Below are 17,361 nucleotides of genomic sequence, written 5' to 3' on the forward strand. Positions count from 1 at the left end.
TATTTACTGCAATTCAATTTTTTTTCTCTCTGTTAGTTACTTAAGAAGGAAATTGGATAGATGAAGAGGGGGAAGTGTGATCATAAAAGCAAGAGTGGGGAAAGATCAGCCAAAATTGCTCAAAATTGCACTTACTGTGGCAACATCCTCAGTGAGAATGTGGTGCACAGTAGGAAAGGAATATCCAAGATGACACTGAGCTACTCACGTCTCCATGACTAGAGGACCAGACCCAGCAAAAGCACTGAAAGACGCACACTCTCCTAACCCATCAAGCACCACTGTTGAGGCTGCAGGTACTACAATGGTTTCACCATCTTCCCCAGATCTAATGTGAAAACAAATTATCCTTGATCATGTCTAAAGCGGAAAAGCTTGGTGCATAACCAATACAGCAATGTGCGAGACTAATTGTGTTGTTATTAGGAAGCAGTTATGAGCAGAAATATCTAGATCAATATTTGTTAATACTATAATTTATTCCATCAAACAGCATTGTTGTATTCCAGTCTTTTTCCAATATTTACATTATTTGCATGTTTTACATAAGTGCCAGTACCAATGGTAATTCATAATAGCTATCTGATAATATTCCAAAGCAAGGTACATATTAAGCTTAAATTCTCAATGTGCAATATATTTTAACAGAGGTTCAGAACTAAAGTATTAAATTAATATTTTCATTGTTATTTGTAGAGAATAATGTTCAATTTACAGCTCCTATAGAAAGTGAATTGCATCGCATTCAAGCTCAGTGCAAATAATGAAATAGACATCTTAACAAAATTGAGGAAGTATAATACAATGAAACAATCCATTGTAAAATAATTAGCACATCAGATTGGCCCATTTAAGTTCATGAGGAATCTTTAAATTTAAAACACAATAATCCAACACCAACTGCTTATAAAGCACAACATTCTCAATCAACAGCATGAAGCCCTGTCACCAAAAGGAGGACAAACTCCAAATAGAAATTGCAGCGAGTATAAAGCGCTCAATTGATATTTATTGTGGTAATTAGTGTATCTTCATTTTAGCTGTTTATCATAAACTTTGTGAATAGTGTAAGCTGCTTTATTATACAACTAATACCCATATAAGTACAATGATTTACCTTCCATCCTATAGATTAGAATATCACCTTTTTTGGCACTACTGTTAAACAGAACTTGTCGTGCTGGTAATTTATTATCTTGGTCCATTGCCAGCATCCTCTAAGAAGGGAGGTCAATACACTGTGAACCTATTCAAATTACTGCTTCGCTCAGGGTTTCTGCAGTTTTACATCGTTTCATCAGTGCAGATCATTATATAGAAAGTATTTAAATAAATAATTGGTTTATTTGATTTCTATGCAATAATCTTATAGATCAAAGTTATGCTTAATTAACACAAAAAGTGGAATGTTCTCATACATACACATTTACATGTAAATAAAAAGCATTCAGCAGTTAAACAATGCTGTAAACCAAAGCAATATCAGCTGTAATTCCAATCCACTTTAAAGGCACTTCTGAGGCAACACACATTTCCATCTTCAGCAGCTTGGGTCTACAAGAAAAAGAAATGTGAATTTATAAAATAGACTAAAACTGTTTCTCATGCAAATCATTCTTAGTAAACTGTGTATGCATTTGTTGTGTGCCATATAGACTAAACCTTCAAAGTTTCATAAGAACCTATCCTCCAATGCTAGTAAACAACAGGAATTCTGCAGATGCTGGAAATTCAAGCAACGCACATAAAAGTTGCTTGTGAACGCAGCAGGCCAGGCAGCATCTCTAGGAAGAGGTGCAGTCGACGTTTCAGGCCGAGACCCTTCGTCCTGACGTCGACTGCACCTCTTCCTAGAGATGCTGCCTGGCCTGCTGCGTTCACCAGCAACTTTCATGTGTGTTGCTCCAATGCTAGTGATGGGGATGCATTTTCCCCTCAGTGCAGGAATCCCATGATAGTAGGAGAGCATTTTGGAGGTATCTTCTTTATCATAGCACTGAAGAGGGATAGGAGCAGACAATTTGCAAAAATATTTAATTGGGGTAAGGGGAAATATGATGCTATTAGGCAAGAACTTGGGAGCATAAATTGGGAATAGATGTACTCAGGGAAATTCACGGCAGAAAAGTAGCAAATGTTTAGGGAACATTTGCATGGCATTTTGCATAGGTATGTTCCATTGAGGCAGGGAAAGGATGGTTGGGTAAAAACACCATGCTGTACAAAGGATGTGGAAAATCTGGTTAAGAAGAAATGAAAAACTTATGAAAGGTTCAGGAAACTGATAGAGTTCTAGAAAATTACAAGGTTGCCAGGAAGGTGCTTAAGAATGAAATTAGGAGAGCTAGAAGGGGACATGAGAAGGCCTTGGTGTGCAGGATTAAGGAAAACCGCAAGGCATTCCACAAGTATGCGAAGAGCAAGAAGATGAGTTGGATAGGACCAAGCAGATGCAATACTTAATGCATACTTTGCTTCAGTATTCACCAGGAAAAAGGACCTTGTCAATTGTGGGGATTACTTATAGTGGACTGAAACGCTTGAACATAGAGACTTTAAGAGAGATGATGTGCTGGAACTTTTAAAAAGCATTGAGTTAGATAAGTCACTGGGACCCGAAGAGATATAACCCAGGCTACTGTGGAAAGTGAGGAAGGAGATTGCTGAGTCTCCTGCAATGATCTTTGCATCATCAATATGGACTGGAAAAGTACCAGAGGACTGGAGGGTTACAAATGTTGTTCCTTGTTCAAAAAAGGGAGTAGAGATAACCCAGGAAATTATAGGCCATTGAGTCTTACTTCAGTGATAGGCAAATTGTTGGAGAAGATCCTGAGAGGCAGGATTTATGAGCATTTGGAGAGACATAATCTGATTAGGGATGGTCCGAATAGCTTTGTCAAGTGCAGGTCGTGCCTTACAAGCCTGATTGAATTCTTTGAGGATGTAACAAAACCTATTGTCGAAGGTAGAGCAATGGATGTAGTGCATATGGATTTCAGTAAGGCTCCCCATGCAAGGCTCCTTCAGAAAGTAAGGAGACATGGGATCCAAGGAGACCTTGTTTTGTGGGTCCAGAATTAGCTTGCCTACTTAAGGCAAAGGATGGTTGTAGATGGTTCGTATTCTGCATGGAGTTTGGTGACCAGTAGTGTTCTGCATGTGTCTGTTCTTGGACCCCTCCTCTGTGATTTTTATAAATGACCTGGATGAAGAAGTAGAAGGGTGGGTTAGTAAGTTTGTTGATGACACAGAGGTTAGGGCCTTTTGTGGATAGTCTGGAGGATTGTCAGAGGTTATAGCGGAACATCAATATGTTGCAGAACTGGGCTGAGAAGTGGCAGATGAAGAAGTGTGAAGTGGTTCACTTTGGTAGGTCAAATTTCAAGGTAGAGTATAGTATCAATGGTAAGTTGCTTGGCAGTGTGGCAGATCAGAGAGATCTTGGGGTCTATGTCCATAGGACACTAGGACAGTCAGAGCTGCTGCGCAGGTTGACAGCGTTGCTAAGAAGGCGTATGGTGCATTGGCATTCATCAACCCTGGGACTGAGTTCAAGAGCTATGAGGTAATGTTACAGCTATGCAAGACCTTGATCAGACCCCACTGGGAGTACTGTGTTCAGTTTCTGGTCACCTCACTACAGAAAGGATTGAATACTATAGAAAGAGTGCAGAGGAGATTTACAAGGTTGTTGCCTGGATTGGGGAGCATGCCTTATGAGTATAGGTTGAGTGAACTTGGCCTTTTCCCCTTGGAGCAATGGAGAATGAGAGGTGACCTGATAGAGGTGTATAAGACAATGAGGGGCACTGTGGATAGCTAGAGGCACTTTCCCAGGGCTGAAGTGGCTAACATGAGGGGCATAGTTTTAAGGTGCTTGGAGGGGATGTCAGAGGTAAGTTTTTCACACAGAGAGTGGTGGGTGTGTGGAATGCACTGCCAGTGACGGAGGTGGAGATGGATACAATAGGGTCTTTTAAGAGACTCTTAAATAGGTACATGGAGCTTAGAAAAATAGAGGGCAATGCAGTAAGGTAATTCTAGGCAGTTTCTAGAGTAGGTTACATGGTCGCACAACATAGGGGTCTGAAGGGCCTGTAATGTGCTGTAGATTTCTATGTTCCATGTTCTATAGTCTGGGGAGGAATATTGCAAATGGAAGTACAGTGGGAATGCACAGTGTGCATCCTTACAATCATTCTAGTTCACCAAAACTTTATTAATTTTTTTTTGCAAACACACAATGTCAAGACTTTGCGAATTTCTTCTATTCCCTGGCCTCTCCCATGACTTTTTCCATCCCTTTTCTTACTACCAGTTCTTTTCTTTGTCTTTCCATTCCTTCCCCATGGACCTATACATTAATCTAACAGCTTTCTAGAAATCACACTGGTCATTGAATCCATAAAACCCCACCCTATGACTGGAATGCTAACATTCTCTCCCTGTTCCTTCCACTTCAAACAATATTCAAAATGGTAATTTGGGGTAAATGGGCTTGAAGTTCAGAGTAGCCTTTATAATTTGGAATGATAGTGAATGCTCAAGGGACTGAATAACCTACTCTGATATATTCTGGAAACAGAGGGGAAGCATTTGATTTGATGGAAGTATTTAAAAGTTATGGATATTATTGAATGGAAGATAATAGAAAGTAAAGAAACGCTCCATCCACCAGAATAAGCAAGATCTCCCGGTGGCCACCCATTTCAATTCTACTTCCCATTCACATTCCGACATGTCAGTCCATGGCCTCCTCTGCTGCCGCAATGAGGCCACACACAGGTTGGAGGAGCAACATCTTATATCCCGTCTGGGTAGCTTCTAACCTGATGGCATGAACATCGATTTCTCAAACTTCCGGTACTTGCCACCCCCTTCACCATTCCCATCCCTGTTTCCCTCTCTAACCTTATCTTCTTACTTGCCCATCACCTCCCCTTTCTTCCATGTTCTTCTACCTTCTCCTATCAGATTCCCCCTTCTCTAGCCCTTTAACTCTTACACCAATCAAATTCCAAGCTCTTTACTTTACCCGTCCCCCTCACCTTGTTTCACCCATCACCAACTATCTTAGACTTCCTCCTTTCCTCCCCCCATATTCTTACTCCGACCTCTCATCTTTTTTTTTCAGTCCTGATGAAGGGTCTCGGCCCGAAACATCGATTGTTTACTCTTTTCCATAGACGCTGCCTGTCTGCTGAGTTCCTCCAGCATTTTGTGTGTGTTACTGTTGGCCCATTTTGACAAGTTGCTTTTTTTTTTGGTTTTTGTGTGACAAATCACATCTGATTTTGCTTGAGAAGGCACGAAAAAGCAGTGACCAATGCAACCGATCTCTAAGACGTGATTGATTGTTTGGAGTGATGTAGAATGGATGTAATAGCAAAGAATGATTGATGGCATGTAGGTCTATGATGGCCACCTGTATGAATTTTGCATTAATAAAGGCAAACCTGATAATCTTAGCTGCAATTTCCTCAACATTACATTCTCCATTACTACTTTCCCTATATTCCTTCAGGACATACACTGCAGGTGCCTAGACCTTCTGCTCTCTTATGCTGTGAACACCACAACCATTCCAAGGACACTGAACATTATGGAATAAAAGAAACCTGCATTTCCGCCTCCACACACAAAGTACATCCTAAGCAGCTGATAGCTTTTTCAATTATATCTCTGGTAGCTATGCAGTAATAATTACGGTGTTGTTGAGTTTAATAATTCAGATCAATAATCATTTGCATCTCCTAAGTTCTAAGTAGTTAGGCCTTGCCTGCTAATTGTCATTCATTGAATCTTTCTGTAACTCCAAAGTTATCCAGGACCTTGGTATGGCAACTCTAACAATTCTTGGACACACGTACAGAGATATAATTTTGGGCTATACTCCATTTGCATTTTAATGACTGTTCATCCAGCTGCACAATTTTTCCAGGATTCTGGGAATTTAGAACAAAACTTAAATGGTTCCAGAAGTATTTTCACTGGACCATTGATTTAAGATAATAAGAAAATCAGCTTTAGCTTTCTAGTTTTCATGCTAACATGGGATCTGTTAAAAAAACATATCAAATTGCAATTTAAACTCTAGCATTCCTGTCACCCAGTTATATAACTCACTCCATTATGTTGTTCCATCTGTTCATTATCCTTCCCTAATCTGGTTCCACTTATCATCTTCTTTATTTATCAGCATCTGTAGTCCCTTGCATCTCCGTATCATTTCCAGCCTTTATCTCTACGTCCAGCATCCCCTCCTCAATTTGTCTCCATTGGCCTTTTCTCTCTCTCTTTCTCACTCTCTCTCACTCTTTCCCTCCCTCTCTTTATCTGTCTCTACTTATCAGCTACCAGTCACTTTACCCCAACTCCATCTCCCCTCCTCAGGTGGTTGCTCCGATCAACAGACAGGTTCCAAATCCTCTAACTTCCCACTATTTTTCTATATTGTATGCTCCCTCTTTTGTTCTTATGCTGTTTTTGACTTTCCTTGTCAGCCATGGTTGCCTCATCCTCCCTTTGGAATCCTTCTTCTTCTTTGGGATGTATCCACCCTGTACCTTCCGAATTCATCCCAGAAACTCCAGCCACTGCCGTTCTGCCATCATCGCTGCTTGTCTCCTCTTCTAATCAACTTTTGTCAGCTCCTCTCTCACGTCTCCATAATTCCTTTTATTCCACTCTAATACCGATACACCTGGCTTTTGCTTCTCCCTCTCAAACTGCATGGTGTCATATTATGTTCAAGCTTCCTAAGGGTCCCTATCCGATCAGGTTCATTACCAACACCCAATCCAGAATTGCCTTTCCCCTAGTGGGCTCAACCACAAGCTACTCTAAATGCCATCTCACAGACAATCCCTCTCTGGGGATCCAGCACCAGCCTGATTTTCCCAATCTACCTACATGGTGAAATCCTCCAAAACTATTGCAACATTCCTCTTTTTACATCTTTTCTATCCCCCATTGTAATCCTGATTAGTGTTCGGAGGTCTTTATATAACTCCCAACAGGGTCTTTTTACACTTGCAGTTTCTTTTGCTAGACCTGAAAGCACCATACAGGGTTGAAGGCAAGATTCTTAACAGTGTGTAGGACTGAGGTATCTTGGGATTTACATCCATAAATCCTTTTAAGTTGTAGCACAAGTTGATAAGAAGGTTAAGAAGGTGTATGGTGAGTTGGACTTCATTAGTCATGGCATTGAGTTGAAGAGCCATGAGATATTGTTGCAACTCCATAAAACTCTGGTTAGACCACATCCTACCTGCACTTGTATTTACCTCCCTCCCCCCCCCACCAAGCTCCATCTGCCTCCACCTCTAACTCCCCTACTTCTGTCTCCAAACTGCAACTCTATCTCTCCCCCGCCTGACTCCATATGCCCATCATGTTTCATCCTTCCTTGTTCCAATAGTCACCTACTTGCCCCTGTCTTACGACAACCTCTCGCCTCTTTCTACTATCCTCTCTCTCCACTCCCACTACTGTTGTAGCCGTGCTCCTCTATCCTCTCCGCCTGAGAAGATACTGCTCAGTCTGCTGAGTACCAGCGGCAGATTGTTTGTTGCCATAAGTGAAAAGAAGGCGGCTAACTGTTCAATACCAATTAATGTTTTCTAGCTAGTTGCACAGGCTTGCTCTCTGAACAATGTAACAACATTGCACCTTCCTTCCTAGTCCCACATAAAAGTGGCGCATTTCCAAAGCTGGCACCATTTTCAGCCAGAACCTAACACCTGGACTTTCTACCATCTTCCTCTTTCACCGTGACATGTTGTCCATTAAATTAAGATATACTTACAGTGACATCAGTTTAACAACATGCACAAATTCTAATGCACAAATAGATTATATACTGTATATTCGCACGATATACTTAACACCAATGTAGAGCCCTTTACTTATCCTCTACTTCCTCACAAACATCTACTACCTTTAATACACAAGGAAGTAGATCACTCAGAACAATGAAAGTATTACAGACGAGCCTGACTTGTGATAGGAACAAATTCCTGGGTAACATTTCGTTAAATGAAACGTTTTGAAAATTTAGACTAGACACATTAGAGGTAATTTGGAGTTGTTTATTCTAATAGATCAAGAATGACATTTTATTCATTATGGCAAATATTCAAACAGAAGATGCACAGCTTAAATGTTCAAAATGTTTACAGTGAAAATGAACCATGGAAATATTGCAAACATTTAAAATTAATCGAGTTACTGATCTTTCCTCAATCCTAAAAGCTTCAACATTTCCTCTCATGGGTAAAGAAATATCAGCCTCTACTGCTACAAACATTTCATGTATGTATACTTACATGGCAAATATTTACGGTTGTGTACATAAAGGACTCACAGCTAATCTTGTAAGCAACCTTGCACATCTTTTGTAATCTGAAACATTAAAAAAACAAAATAGCATTGCTTAATTTAATACTTATAAAACAATTCTGTGAACAACATTAATCAAAATGTCTTCGAATTATTGAAGTTTTTTTAAAATAAAACATTACAGTTAGGTGAAATACCAGAAGGTTAGGTACCATGAATAAAATTTGGATCTCCTGGTGCAGAAGTATGAACTACAAAGAAGTGCATTTTACCAAACTTAAACACGTACAATCAGATTTTCATCAACAGCACTAGATTAAAATTAAACACCTACAACTGTGTAGAGTGTTTTAAACTTTGAGATGTTCCAATGTCCTTTCTGATCTATGACATAGTATTTTTAAACGCAAACAACAGGAATTCTGCAGATGCTGGAAATTCAAGCAACATACATCAAAGTTGCTGGTGAGCGCAGCAGGCCAAGCAGCATCTATAGGAAGAGGCGCAGTCGACGTTTCAGGCCGAGACCCTTCGTCAGGACTAACTGAAGGAAGAGTGAGTAAGGGATTTGAAAGCTGGAGGGGGAGGGGGAGATGCAAAATGATAGGAGAAGACAGGAGGGGGAGGGATAGAGCCAAAAGCTGGACAGGTGATAGGCAAAAGGGGATACGAGAGGATCATGGGGGACAGGAGGCCTAGGGAGAAAGACGGGGGGGGTGACCCAGAGGATGGGCAAGAGGTATATTCAGAGGGACAGAGGGAGAAAAAGGAGAGTGAGAGAAAGAATGTGTGCATAAAAATGAGTAACAGCTGGGGTACGAGGGGGAGGTGGGGCCTAGCGGAAGTTAGAGAAGTCAATGTTCATGACATAGTATTGATGTGTTATAATGTTAAATTGGCAAATGCCCTTCACCTATCAAGTACGTGGATCATGATAATACGTGATAACACTACTGGGGTGTTGGGAGTGTAAGGACAACTCTCATACTTGCAGGTACAACACATCAGCCTGAAACTCAATCACAGCTCAAGACAAGCTTCATTTTCACAGAATTAGAAATCTAATAAGGATGGTAATAAGGAACCTGACTAATTCCAGCCACTTCTGACACTTACTAATTCATGGGAAACAAAAGGTAAAGTGAAGGAAGGCTGGTGGTAAAACATAGAGGGAAAATGATTCCCTCTGCTGCCCTCACAGAGATGTAGCACTTCTCCAACTCTGTGTACAACAAAGACTCCCTACATTATATTGGTATCAGGAGAGGAGATTGGCTAGACAGTGGAGATATGTATCCTCACTGTCCTTTATTTTCTCTTCTTCCATGATACCCTTTGTACTGTTGCTGGGGCTATCATGGAGGGCGAGATGCTTCCCATGACATCCAATGGCAATAGGAAAGCAGTTGTTATCTCTGCAGGAAACTGCCATTGGGAATGATGAAAATTGCATTTCAACATGCCAAAGATGGGAGGAAACATGCAAACAATGTTTAAAAAAGGTAAATTTCAACAGTTTCACTGTTTTCTAAAGATCCCTTAATTAGATAGTAATAGTACCATGCACACAATTTGAGAGTAAAATCTAATTTCTAGTCAATAATCTTCTTTTAATTTTTTTTGTTTTCTTCTCTCTGTGAAGAATGGGTATGAAATATCAAAGAACATTCTCTCTGTGTAATATGGCATTCACATACACAGTGTATTTACAAAAGAAGTGCTATTACAGCCTTATTGTGAAATTATTTGCAAGAAAAGATCCAAGTAAATTCTATAACACAATGACAATGTTATCATCATCATCATCATCAGGTGCCATGCCCAGTTTGAGCTTTGACTGCTATGGCCCACACTCTCCTGTTTCAGGTCAAGTGGATCAATTCATTGGTATTCATTTCCAGTTCTCTGGCTGCTATCTCCATCATCATTTGTCTTTGCCTTCCTCTTGCTTTCTTCCCTTCAATCTTTCCCAAAATTACCATGCATTCTACCTCCTCTTTCCTAATCACATGTCCAATGAAGTTATGTTGCCTTTTCATGATCTCATACATTATTTCTCTTTTTGTGTTTGCTCTGTTCATGACGTCCCCGTTAGATATTCGTTTCGTCCATGATATTCTTTGCATCCTCCTCAAGAACCACATCTATGCGGCTACAATTCATTTCCTAATGTTACTAGATATTGTCCAACATTGTGAGCCATATAACATAACTGGATAAATGTAACATTTCAGTACTCTGAGGTGGGTTGTCATGCCTAGTTTAGTATTGCTCAGTATACTCTTCGTCCTTGTAAAGGTGTCTTTTGCCATCCCTATTCTTCTTTTGATGTCCAAGTTGCACCCGCCATCTGATGTCACCCAGCTTCCTAAGTAGCAAAAGTTCTGTACTTGTTTTATGTCTTCCCCATTCCTCACCCTGCATATAGGATTCTCCTTATTTTTGGATATCACCACACATTCTGTCTTTTTGCAATTGATAGATAGACCCATTTTTGCACTTCCTTCAACAATTATATCAATTAAATTTTGTAGTTCTTCCTCCGTACTTGCAATTAACAGTGTCATCTGCATATCTGAAATTATTGATGTTTTCACCGCCAACTTTGATTCCCAAGGTGTCTCTTATTTTTTGTAATATTGTTTCACTGTACACATTAAATAAATTAGGGGGGAAAATACACCCTCGTCTAACGCTCTCTTGACTATGTTGTAGCAGTCTGAAAACCGTTCACACTAAGATGTTAACTAATTCTTACAGACTATCACCCTGTACTGAATCATCTGCAGCAACCCCCGATTTAACCCTAGTCTAATCATAAGAAAATTTACAATGAGATTTACAAAATTTACAAAAAGCCAGTATGTCTTTGGACTGTGGGAGGAAACCAGAGCACCTGGAGAAAACCCATGAGGTCATGAGGAGAACATACAAACTCCTTACAGACAGCAGCGGGAACTGAAACTGAGTCACTGGGACTGTAAGTGCTGTGCTAACCACTACACTACCATGCCACCCATTAACGTTAATGCTATAAAAATTAATATTTTCATTGTTGCTAAATTCACTCTTTTATTAAGGAAAATATCTCGTAAAACAGGTGAAATGTCAGAGATTTAAGTGAGAGAAGTGGTAATTCCTTTGTTTTGAGGCATCAGCAAAGTTAGACTCAATAAATTTGATATACAGCACTGCCTTTATTGCAAAAGAGGAGCACGAAGGAGATGATCTATTTGGCAAAACACGCTGGATTGGTTTAACTGAGTCCTGTGTTACTTCAATAGGACTGAGAGAGCAACTATCTGATAATAGTTTCACTTGTATTCTGATCAAAACTGTAAGAGAATTGTTAATTAGCTCGACTCCCTTGATCTTTTCCCCCATGAGTGAACAATTCTTTTTCTCTTGCATTTTGCACGATTATGCTGGTTTCTCATGGCAGATTGAATTCTAACATTAGAAATTTCATTTCTTAAGATTGGAAATAAAATGGCTCTGTTCAAAACATTTTGGCTTCCTTTAACATTTTTTCCTGTCTACTGGAAAATATTTCATAAGTACTAATTCAATGACACAAAAAGCTACTTGTTGCATAATATTATGCTACAAAGGTTTCAGTATTCTGCTTCTTACCTACACAATGGTATGCACAATCTCCTCTCACTCAAAATTATATATGCAGGTTTTATTTAAAATAAATACTGTGGTGATGCCATGGTAACATAGCAATTATCGTATGCTGTTACAGTTTGGGGAGTTGTAGTTCGGAGTTCAATTCTGACGTCATCTGTAAAACGTTTGAGCGTCCTCACTGTGAACGTGTGGATTTCCTCCAGATGTTCTGGTTTCCTCCTATAGTCCAAAGATGTACCAATTAGTAGGTTAATTGGTCATTGTGAATTGTTCTGTGATTGGGCCAGGGTTAAATCGGTGGGTTACTGGGCAGTGTCCAAGGGCGTAATCTAGTTGTATCTCTAAATAAATAAATATGTTCACAAGCTTTTGGTGATTCAATGGGTGCTCATTTGGATTAGGATCCAATTAGGATCATAGAGCCCAAATAACCTGCAGCCATACTGTCTGAATCAGATTACATATGGAATTCATGCTACCCCATGTGATTGTATACAGCACACTATGACAGTCCCTACCCAGAAATTCAGAGAGATTTCACAATACACTTGTTCTCTACCTGTTAAGTGGTCTTTATGTTGAAGCCAACATACTAAACAAGTTTGCTCATCCCACTAAGAGGCAATTAATATTAAAAAGACATTGGGTTATCCTGCTTCTAAAAGAGAGAGAGATGATTATGAGTAATACACAAAATGATGTGAAAGTCATTGTGACACCATTAGCAGAGTGGCCATGAGATTAGAAGTAGTCATAAACATGGGAAGGTGTATAGGTGTATAAAGACATCTTTACTCATCTCCATTTCTTTGATCAAGATCTCTAAGCAAGATAAGAGCCCATGGTATTACAGGAAAGATACTAGCATGGATAAAACATTGGCTGATTGGCAGGAGGCAAAGAGTGGGAATAAAGGGAGCCTTTTCTGATCAGCTGTGGGTGATGTGTGGTATTCTGCAGGGGCTGGAGCTGGAACCGCTGTTTTTTATTTTTTATGTCAATGATTTGTATGACAGAATTGAGGGCATTGTGACCAAGTTTCCAGATGATATGAAGAAAGGTGGAGGGACAGGTGGTTCTAAGGAAGCACAGAGGCTGCAGAAGGACTTACAACAGATTAGAACATGGTTCCTCATCCAGTGTTCCAGGAAACCATAGGGTTCTGCGAGACGTCGCTTGGGGTTCCGTGATTTTAAAAAATAAACATCATTTTTTTGAACTTTGTGTGACGCGCAATACTAACGCTCGCAGTGGTGGGCAGTGACTCAGCAGAACCATTAGCAATTTCATTAGAAGTCTCTCAGCCCATTATGGCAGTGCACAGTAGAACCATGTTTACTTGGTTAAGTCCATTCTCAGCTTTTGATATGATGGCAAGAAGGACAGGCAGGTGAATATACAGGATAATTTGCTGCAAAATAGAAATATAGCAAAATCAGCAACAGATACTGATCTAAATGTACTGTACATAAATGCACGCAGCATTAGAAATAAAGTGGATGACCTTGCTGCACAGCTGCAGGTTAAAAGATATGACATTGTGGCCATCACCGAGTCATGGCTAAATGATGAATGTGATTGGGAGTTGAATATCCAAGGATACACAGTGTACAGGAAAGATAGGAAGGTAGGTAAAGGGGGTGGTATGGCCCTGATGGTAAGTAACGATATCAAATCAATTGAAAGAAGGGACATAGGATCAGAAGAGGTAGAATCCTTATGGGCAGAATTAAGAAATGGCAAGGGTAAAAAGACACTAATAGCAGTTATGTACAGGCCTCCAAACAGCAGCCGGGATGTGGACTACAAGTTGCAGCTGGAAATAGAAAAAGCGTGTCAGAAGGAAAATGTCAAGATAATTATGGGGGATTTTAATATGAAAGTGGATTGGGAAAGTCAGGAAGGTAATGGATCTCAGGAGAGGGAGTTTGTAGAATGCCTACAGGATGGCTTTTTGGAGCAGCTTGTCCAGAAGCCCACCAGGGGACCGGCTGTTTTGGATTGGGTGCTGTGTAACGAACCTCAGGCGATTAGGGAGCTGGAGGTAAAGGAACCCCTTGGAAGTAGTGATCATAATATGATTGAGTTCAGTTTCAAATTTGAAAAGGAGAAGCTGGTATCAGGTGTATCAATATTTCAGTGGAACAGAGGAAATTACAGTGGTATGAGAGAGGAACTGGCCCAAGTCGATTGGAAAAGTAAGCTAAATGGAGGGACAGCAGAGCAGAATTGGATGAAATTCCTACAAGAAATAAGGAAAATGCAGGAAAAATATATTCCAAGAGAAAAGAAAATCATGAATGGAAAAATGGCACAAATGTGGCTAACGAGAGAGGTTAAGGCAAAAATAAAAGCAAAAGAAACGGCGTACAAGGAAGCAAAAATTAGTGGGGAAAATGAGGACTGGAAGACTTTTAAAAATTTACAGAAGGAAACTAAGAAAGTCATTAGGAAAGAAAAGATGAATTATGAAAGGAAGTTGGCGATTAACATAAAAGAGGATACTAAAAGTTTTTTTAAATATATGAAGAGTAAAAGAGTGACAAGGGTAGATACGGGACTGATTGAAAATGATGCTGGAGAAATTATAATGGATAACAAAGAGATGGTGGAGGAACTGAATGAGTATTTTGCATCAGTCTTCACAGTGGAAGACATGAGCAATATACCTGATAGCCAGAAGTATCAGGGAATAGAATTAGGTACAGTCAAGATTACTAGAGAAAAAGTGCTTGGGAAGCTAAACGGACTAAGAATAGATAAGTCTCCCGGTCCGGATGAGGTACACCCAAGGGTTCTGAAGGAGGTGGCTTTGGAGATTGTGGAAGCATTGGAAATGATCTTCCAGGAATCAATAGACTCTGGCATGGTTCCGGAGGACTGAAAGGTCGCAAATGTAGTTCCGCTATTTAAGAAAGGAAGGAGGCAGCAAAAAGAAGATGACAGACCTATTAGTCTGACTTCGGTAGTTCGAAAGATATTGGAGTCGATCCTCAAGGACGAGGTTATGAAATACCTCGAGGTGCATGACAAGATAGGCCGAAGCCAGCATGGTTTCATGAAGGGAAGATCCTGCCTCACCAACCTATTGGAATTTTTTGAGGTAATCTCGAATAAGATTGACAAGGGAGAGGCTGTGGATGTTGTGTATTTGGATTTTCAAAAGGCCTTCGATAAGGTGCCGCATATGAGGCTGCTTAATAAGATGAGAGCCCATGGAATTATAGGAAAGATATTGAAATGGGTGGAGCATTGGCTGATAGGCAGAAAGCAAAGGGTGGGAATAAAGGGATCCTATTCTGATTGGTTGCCGGGTACTAGTGGTGTTCCGCAGGGGTCGGTGTTGGGGCCGTTTCTTTTTACGATGTATATCGATGATTTAGATTATGGATTAAATGGTTTTGTGGCTAAGTTTGCAGATGACACCAAGATAGATGGAGGAGCAGGAAATGTTGAAGAAACGGAAAGGTTGCAGAGAGACTTAGTCAGTTTAGGAGAGTGGGCAAAGAAATGGCAGATGAGATACAACATTGACAAATGTACGGTTGTACATTTCGGAAGAAGAAATAATCGGGCAGATTATTATTTAGATGGGGAGAAAATTCAAAAATCGGAAGTGCAAAGGGTCTTGGGGGTCCTCGTGCAGGATCCCCTAAAGGTTAACCACCAAGTTGGATCGGCGGTAAGGAAAGCGAATGCGATGTTGGCATTCATTTCAAGAGGAATAGTGTATAAGAGTAAGGAGGTGTTGATGAGGCTGTATGGGGCATTAGTGAGACATCATTTGGAATACTGTGTGCAGTTTTGGGCCCCCTATCTTAGAAAGGATGTACTGATGTTGGAGAGAGTTCAGAGAAGATTTACGAGGATGATTCCTGGAATGCAGGGGCTAACATATGAGAAGCGTCTGTCGGCTCTTGGAGTGTATTCATTAGAGTATAGAAGAATGAGAGGAGATCTCATAGAAACATTTCGAATGTTGAAAGGGTTGGACAGAGTAGATGTGGAAAGGTTGCTTCCCTTGGTGGGTGAGTCCAGGACAAGAGGCCATAGTCTTAGAATTAGAGGGTACCCAGTTAAAACAGAGATGAGGAGAAATTTTTTAGCCAGAGGGTTGCGGATTTGTGGAATTCGTTGCCACATACAGCTGTGGAGGCCCAATCATTGAGGGTGTTTAAGGAGGAGATGGACAGGTATCTAGTCAGATATGGGGAAAAAGCCGGAATTGGAACTAGATGGGTGAATAGTTTAGCTCATGGGGGAGCTGCGGTGCAGACTCAATGGGCCAAATGGCCTACTTCTGCTCCTTTGTCTTGTGATCTTGTGATATCATATGAGGCTGTTGATAACTGGTGAGTGCTGTATTGCACAGAGCGGAGGATAGTTGTCTGATAAGGACTGTGAAGTGCATTTTCCAAGCATTGAATGAACTTATCATAGAAACCATAGAAAAACTACAGCACAGAAACAGGCCTTTTGGCCCTTCTTGGCTGTGGCAAACCATTTTCTGCCTAGTCCCACTGACCTGCATACGGACCATATCCCTCCATACACCTCCCATCCATGTATCTGTCCAATTTATTCTTAAATGTTAAAAAAGAACCCACATTTACCACCTCGTCTGGCAGCTCATTCCATACTCCCACCACTCTCTGTGTGAAGAAGCCCCCAACTAATGTTCCCTTTAAACTTTTCCCCCTTCACCCTTAACCCATGTCCTCTGGTTTTTTTCTCCCCTTGCCTCAGTGGAAAAAGCCTGCTTGCATTCACTCTATCTATACCCATCATAATTTTATATACCTCTATCAAATCTCCCCTCATTCTTCTATGCTCCAGGGAATAATGTCCTAACCTATTCAATCTTTCTCTGTAATTGAGTTTCTCAAGTCCCGGCAACATCCTTGTAAACCTTCTCTGCACTCTTTCAACCTTATTAATATTCTTCCTGTAATTTGGTGACCAAAACTGAACACAATACTCCAGATTCGGCCTCACCAATGCCTTATACAACCTCATCATAACATTCCAGCTCTTATACTCAGTACTTTGATTAATAAAGGCCAATATACCAAAAGCTCTCTTTACGACCCTATCTACCTGTGACGCCACTTTTAGGGAATTTTGTATCTGTATTCCCAGATCCCTCTGTTGCACTGCACTCCTCAGTGCCTTACCATTTACCCTGTATGTTCTACATTGGTTTGTCCTTCCAACATGCAATACCTCACACTTGTCTGTATTAAACTCCATCTGCCATATGTCAGCCCATTTTTCCAGCTGGTCCAAATCCCTCTGCAAGCTTTGAAAACCTTCCTCACTGTCCACTACACCTCCAATCTTTGTATCATCAGCAAATTTGCTGATCCAGTTTACCACATTATC

The 17,361-nt window shown here is 40.5% G+C and overlaps 1 protein-coding gene across 3 annotated transcripts in view; it reads right to left on the reverse strand.

Annotated features, from left to right (window-relative positions):
• Positions 1-500: 500 nt before the first annotated feature.
• Positions 501-17,361, reverse strand: part of alkal1 (ALK and LTK ligand 1) — a 44,560-nt gene continuing 27,699 nt past the window's right edge. For all 3 annotated transcript variants that reach the window (XM_063063589.1, XM_063063585.1, XM_063063575.1), the window contains 2 exons: positions 8,334-8,409; positions 501-1,554 (listed from right to left, as the gene is read on the reverse strand). In XM_063063589.1, the coding sequence (XP_062919659.1) occupies positions 8,345-8,409 (65 nt within the window). In that variant the 3' untranslated portion in view covers positions 501-1,554; positions 8,334-8,344. The remainder of the gene's footprint in view (positions 1,555-8,333; positions 8,410-17,361) is intronic.

This window comes from Mobula hypostoma, chromosome 1, assembly GCF_963921235.1.
Source record: "Mobula hypostoma chromosome 1, sMobHyp1.1, whole genome shotgun sequence".
In the NCBI taxonomy this organism is placed as follows: domain Eukaryota; kingdom Metazoa; phylum Chordata; class Chondrichthyes; order Myliobatiformes; family Myliobatidae; genus Mobula; species Mobula hypostoma.